Raw genomic sequence first — 6,614 nt, 5'->3', positions numbered from 1 at the left:
TGTCACTACGAATACAGAGAAATGAGATATCTGTACATGTGTGCAGGGGCTACAGCCCTCTCCCTTCATGGCAAGGCTTCCTGTCTTCATCTGTGCATACTTACGCTGCACCGTAACATTCTAGCAAAACATAAGAGCTATAGAGAGAGAGGCACAAAAACACTTACCTCCGGCTGATCAGAGGTCAAATCAGATCAGTTTTAATTGGACTGAGTGTCACCTTCAGATTTTATGTCTTCGTTGGCCCCATTCACAGAGGTTTGGACGGGCAATTCCTTATGGTCAGATTTGCGAGATTCGCTTTGCCCGTCTCGACTGCTGGACTTGCTGCTTTTTTTGTCGTCGGAACTCCTTTTTTCTGCGGATCGAGAAAGCGAGAAGATTGATTGTCAGGGGCCTGCTGAGAGCAAGAAATAGACTGAGGCCTTCTTCACACCGAGCGCGTTCCAGGAGCGGAGCAGTTACAGACCGGATCCAAACTGCGTCCAATGGATTCCAAATGGTATTTTGGGCTCTAGTTCCCACCGCAGCATTTAGTTCCAAAAAAAAACTGCAGCAAGCCCTATTTTACCTGCTCTGGAACGCATCAAAAATGCATGCAAATGCCCTGGAACGCACTGAAAGCCCGATTTAAAAACTAAAAAATAAAATTTAAAAAAAAATGATTTTATTTTTTTACCAAAAATGGCCCGGAACACATAACGCGGCAAAACCCAGTGCAGTGCGTGTGCAGAAACTCATGCAGATCTGGTCTGCATTTGGTGTGAACAAGCCCTTAGGTCCGCAGGTACTCCTACACAATGCAAGAGGCAATCTGATATGAACTATGACAGAGTATGTCTTTATTCAACCCCCCCAAAAAAATACTATGTAACTAGCTATGGACACTGGATGTGCGACACACGCCAAAAGAAACTTCATTGAAGTGCACCATGTACCAGGTCCTGTCCTTCAGCCCCGCTCAGACAGGCCAGCAATTCCCAGCTGTCAAAATGACAGTGTTTATAAACATTGCTCAGGTGAAAGATACAAAGTAACATTGTTTGGAGGGAGATGAACAATCTCAGGTTCAGTTACTCATTTGTACTGAGATTGTAGTCCATTCCGGGGGGGCGGAGCTTGGAGCGGTGACTACTTTACAACACACACAGGGACCATGGGGAACAGACGTAGCCCCCCTCCAGAAGGAAGGACAGTGTCAGAGATGATTGGAGGATCTCCAGCCGAGTGATACACAAATAAGATACATTGTTGCTCAGAGCTCGGGGACTCGGAGGGAGTTTTAAGATTTAACTCCGGAGTTTTCATTTTACGGCAACAGTACCCTGAAAAATCAAAAATCTATGTTTTGTCTGGAATTCCTAAAATACCAGAGCACTTCCTGTGCCTGGGCACTCCTGAGATCACTGCACTTCCTGTGCCTAGGCACTCCTGAGATCACTGCACTCCCTGTATCCTCATATCTGTATATCCGCAGTGCGAGATCTCAGGCCCTGCTGTCTTACTGCCGGTCTCAGGAGATTTGGTGATGTCACTCCTGTGCTGCTCGCTCTTCTCCTCGCTGGAGGGGAAGCTGCACCCGAGGACCTGCAATGTAAGGATCTCCCTGCTACTGCTGCATTCCTTCATTCTGTAGATCTGCGTTTCCTCCACCGCTCCGCTCCTGAGGCTTCATTATCTTTACCCTTTCAGGTCACTGGGGCGGGGGGGGCAGCTGTGACATAAGAAAGAAAAACCTACCTCCAGCAAGATGGCTGCCCCCACACAGAGACACGGTAAGTCAGTGATGAGGACGGATCAGCTGCAGGGAGACCCCGGGCAATAATGGCGATTAGTCCAATATTAGTAAAGAGATTCATAGTACTGAAGCACGAGGATCAGTATGACCGGGATTTGCAGAATTAGAGGTCAGGAGTCTGTTTTCTCGCAGGCAAAGAATCTTTAATCATTTAAAAAAGGAAGTTGTGCCCAAGGCCCGGGCTGTGCACAGCAAGTAGGCTTCTGCCCAGCCGCACGTCAAGTAACATGACAGAGCCCTAGTGGCCCCGAGAGACATCTCTGCCATTGGACAATAGAATGCCAGTGGGCGGGGCTTCGTTTCACCATGGACAAAAATCGAGGCCCTTTGTGTCTCCGCTTAGAATTCAGGAATTTCAAGATTAACCCCTTCGCTGCCACGGACACAGCCGTGTATTCTGCACACGTGATGAAATGCAAATTTTAGGCCTGAAGATTAGTTAAGACTGAAGCCAAACCTTTCTCCTTGGATCTGCGTTCGCGGTCTCGGCTCCTGTGTTTGAAAGACTTGCGTTCCTTGCTCTTTGACCTGCGCTTGTCTCTGCTGCGTGATCGATGTTTCCTCTCGGGCTGAATGTGACTGCGGCTTCTCTGAAGCTCTTTGCTCCTGCAGAAAAGGAATTATAATTAACGCACATATGATATATAAAGCACCCCGGGCTCCCTCTGGCAGCTGATCACATGACCAGTACCTTGGTATCATGCTCATGGTCCCCAGTAAACAATATTGGGGTACTGACATGCAGGCAGAGCTGGCCAATCAGCGGCTAGAATATTAAATGTTGCTTACCTGAGCTGAAGTAACTAATGACTAGGAAGAGACCACATTACCTTCCACCAATGGGGAACCATAGCACAGTAAAAAAAAGGCCGCTCACTGCTGCTCTCTCTCCTTGTGCAGGATGACCGGTCTTGTCTCCGCCCCCTCCTGTAATAAAGACCGCTCACTGCTGCGCTCTCTCCTTGTGCAGGGTGACTGGTCTTGTCTCCGCCCCCTCCTGTAATAAAGACCGCTCACTGCTGCGCTCTCTCCTTGTGCAGGGTGACTGGTCTTGTCTCCGCCCCCTCCTGTAATAAAGACCGCTCACTGCTGCGCTCTCTCCTTGTGCAGGGTGACTGGTCTTGTCTCCGCCCCCTCCTGTAATAAAGACCGCTCACTGCTGCGCTCTCTCCTTGTGCAGGGTGACTGGTCTTGTCTCCGCCCCCTCCTGTAATAAAGACCGCTCACTGCTGCGCTCTCTCCTTGTGCATGGTGACTGGTCTTGTCTCCGCCCCCTCCTGTAATAAAGACCGCTCACTGCTGCGCTCTCTCCTTGTGCATGGTGACCGGTCTCGTCTCCGCCCCCTCCTGTAGGTTTTTACAGAAAGCCTGTAGTTGGTGGAGCCTGCTGGGCCCCTCCCACAGCTCTGTTCAGTGATGTCACTGCCTCATACCGGAGGTTTGTAAAGTAATCTTGCACCACAAAGAATTTATAATCTTTTTGCCTTTTAAGGAATAAATGTAAATGAACATTTTTGTGCCCAGAATTCAGCTCTGGTGACAGGTTCTCTATGGGACCTGTACCCTCCCCCAAGGAAAAAAGGTGGGCAGCCCATTTCCTCCAGCAGTGTACCTGCTTCTCTTCCTCTCCCGGCTCCGGGACCTCTTGTGGTCACGAGATCGGCTGCCTCGCCTGTCCGAGGGTTTGCTGGAATTTCGGCTGCGCGAACGGCTTCTTTTGCGCTTCTCCCTCTCGCGGTTCCTTTCCTTCTCCTTCTCTTCCTCCTCTCGTCTCCTCTTCTTCTCCTTTTCCTTCTCTTCCTTTTCTTTTTCTTTCTCCTTCTCTTTGTCTTTCTCTTCCTTCTCTTTCTTTAACCGATCTTCTCGCTCGGTGGGCTCCACAGACTTTTTCCTTAGTTTTTCCTTTGGAGAGAAATAAACATCAAATCCCCCCGACATGAAGATTGAGATTCTGGGGTTCTGGGTGCGAGGTGGGGGGAGGGGTCTCCTGTCAATCATCCAGAGAAGAGACATTCTGGTCCTCTTACACAGAGCCTCAATCTATTCCTCTGAGGGCCGGGGTAACCGTGCTGTGTACAGGCATCATGGCGGACGTACCTTTAATTCCTCCACAGTACTCTTAATTTTGGCGTAACCCATGTGCTGTTTTCCCATGAGGTGATCGTCCACCCGGGACTGAGCGTCCCCGACAATAAGAAAGGCTCCGCACACCTCACACACCTCCATCTGCTTCTCCTGCGCCGCAAAACTCTCAATTGTCTGCAAATAATCCACCATAATAAACCGCCCACCCACACCATAACAATAAACCGCCCACCAACCGTCCCACGTGCTCACTGTGGTTGGCGCTCTTTTTACGCTGCATTGATATTCTTACAACCCCCAGCGGATCCAGCGTTGTCCTCTTCTATTAGAGGTCCTGTCCCACGACGCCATCTTCTTCTCGTACATTATGAAAAGGCAGATGAACCTGGGAGGTTCACTTGGAGAGAGGAGAGTTTGGAGGTCACAGACCAAGGACCGCGCAGCATAAACATGGGGACATGTACGGGATAAGTCATGTGAGGCTGCTGAGCAGCGTGCATGCCAGTAAAATGACCTGACCCCGGTTGGGATCGGTGCTCTCTGCGTGCGGGTTCAGGTGTGCGTGTAGTTCCCATAGGGAAGAACCACACACAGCACCTCCCCCTCCCGGGATCGGGTCATTTTACTGGTCAGCACACCCATCTGAACGAGCCTTCGACTCCCGGTGGTGAGATCTCCCAGACTCCAACGTCATACAGAGGAGTGCTCGGGACACAAATACACAATGGGGATTGTACACAGAGGCGAGGCTGACACGTCACTGCACCGGCCGATCAGATCTGTGGTTGGTGAGCCAACATGGACGTCGGTGTACCTCCCCCTCCCCCACAGATCAGAGGGGGACCCCGTGTCACAGGCACCCCGAGATTCCACAACGACGGTCACTTTGTGGCGATTCTTCTATAAATAGTAAGTTGCAGTCGAGAGACAAATGACCCAGAAAATGACGACAGATCGGCGGAAAGCGAGTGCCGCGTCCCGCGTAACTCACCGATGTGGAAGATGTGAGAAGCTCGCGCTCTTCTTTCAGCTGTTCTACAAGTTTCATCATCCCCTGCGCCTCTTCCACCTTCCCCTCCGAGCCCAGCTCCTCAATCTGCTCAGAGAAAAATCACAACACACAATATTAGTCCATCCAGTCCCGAGATTTACACAGCCCTGTCTGGAAGGACAGGAAACCCCATTTTCCTCTGCTGCAGTTCAGGAACACTTACAGGTCTCCTCTCTCCCCCAGCCAGTGATTGGAGCACACTGATGAGCTCATCCCCGTCACTCGGCTCTCTCCTCCTATACGCATGTTCCTTATTGGCACATGAGCACTGCAGTACAACTGACTCTTCTCTCTCCCAGTCTGAGCTCTGCTACTTCCAGCTTCTCAAAATAAAATACACCTAATGATGTGACGAGGAATATGAAGCCGTGCACTCGCCTGCGCCCCTCCTGGCCCCCTGCAGCTGCTTAGATAACCCTAGCATGTTCAGGTACAGGAGGAGCATGTGACCCGCTTCACCGGTGACCAGAGTCTAGGAGCCAATCAGCATCTCACCCCAAATATCATATTGGTGTCTCACCTGCAGCAGCAGTTCCTCAATTTTATCCGTCAGAACCTGAACCTTCTCCTCGTTCTTTCCAGCCGGACCAACAGCCTGAGGAAGACAAAACACAAAGGAGATTGTACACAGGAGAGAGGACTCCGAACACAGAGACAACGTACAACCTGCAAGACCTCCAGTGGAATGGAGTTGGGGGGTGCACAGAACCAAAAGGGGGAGCAGAGTCAGTCTAAGGCCCCGTTCACATGTAGCGAATTATCGCGCGATTTCCGCCGCGATATCGCACATTTTTGCCGCGCGATATCGCGAGAAGTCGCCGGCCAATGCTATTCAATGGAGCTGTCTTAACTCCATGTCGCGCGTCGCTTCTACCGGACCCTTTTTTCGGCAGTTTTTGCGCGAGTTTGCTTTTTTTCTATGGAGCCCGACTCACCCCCTGTTAAGTTTTTCTTGCTGTGTGTATCCCCCGGGGAGGGAGATGTCTCCTCACTTCCTGTCACAGATCTCAGACCTCCCCTACTGTAGCCCCGGCTGGAGTCGCTCTTTAAATTCTTAGTCCTGCTTGCCGCGCGGTAGTCACCTCAGCGGCCCGCAGAGAATGTTCCGGTGACATTGACACACAGATTACACGGGGAGAATTCTCCACTTACACCGGAAGCTTGCTGGTTCTGCGACAGAGCTAACCGCGCGTGACCCCTCCGTATCCTGCGCTCCACCTCGGCGAGCAGACTCTGCAGATAGCGCAGGAACTCGCGCTCGTATCCCACCTTCAAAAAGCGAGAACTCTTCTCATACCTGGGGGGGGGGGACAGAGGTCAGTGCCAACCGAAGCCAAAAACAGCAGAAAGAACAACGCAAACAAAGAGAAAATACTGACTGCTTCCGGAGGTTCTCATCGTGAATCTTTTCACACGGACCTTTAAAGAGAAGAGACGAGAAATGTCACATGACTGCCGCTGGAGAGACAATGGCGGGCAGGCCGCGCGCACACGGCGGGAGAGCGCAGATCCAGGCGAGATGGAGAGCCAATCACAGGTGTAGACACCGGCAGCGTTCACAAACATTCCGCTTGGTCACAACAGAAGGAAGAGATCGGCAGCGGCATGTTCAAGCCGGGGGGATTCAAACTGCTGCTGACCATCAGTGATTGGGGGGGGGGGGCGGACCCCATTTTCTCC

General features: G+C 51.3%; 1 protein-coding gene across 1 annotated transcript in view; it reads right to left on the bottom strand.

Annotated features, from left to right (window-relative positions):
* The window catches only part of LUC7L3 (LUC7 like 3 pre-mRNA splicing factor), a 13,847-nt gene that overhangs the window by 1,845 nt on the left and 5,388 nt on the right, over window positions 1-6,614 (bottom strand). Inside the window, exons 3-10 of the mRNA XM_018572720.1 lie at window positions 6,314-6,353; window positions 6,087-6,231; window positions 5,455-5,529; window positions 4,875-4,979; window positions 3,896-4,057; window positions 3,411-3,700; window positions 2,256-2,404; window positions 168-358 (exon numbers count right to left, since the gene is read on the bottom strand). Coding sequence (XP_018428222.1) covers window positions 201-358; window positions 2,256-2,404; window positions 3,411-3,700; window positions 3,896-4,057; window positions 4,875-4,979; window positions 5,455-5,529; window positions 6,087-6,231; window positions 6,314-6,353 — 1,124 coding nt within the window. The 3' untranslated portion in view covers window positions 168-200. The remainder of the gene's footprint in view (window positions 1-167; window positions 359-2,255; window positions 2,405-3,410; window positions 3,701-3,895; window positions 4,058-4,874; window positions 4,980-5,454; window positions 5,530-6,086; window positions 6,232-6,313; window positions 6,354-6,614) is intronic.

The sequence above is a fragment of the Nanorana parkeri genome, unplaced genomic scaffold (assembly GCF_000935625.1).
Source record: "Nanorana parkeri isolate BGI_ZX_2015 unplaced genomic scaffold, ASM93562v1 scaffold2113, whole genome shotgun sequence".
NCBI classification, from domain to species: Eukaryota; Metazoa; Chordata; class Amphibia; order Anura; family Dicroglossidae; genus Nanorana; species Nanorana parkeri.
Note: the sequence above shows the minus strand (reverse complement) of the source record. Positions and strands in the feature narration are given on the sequence as shown.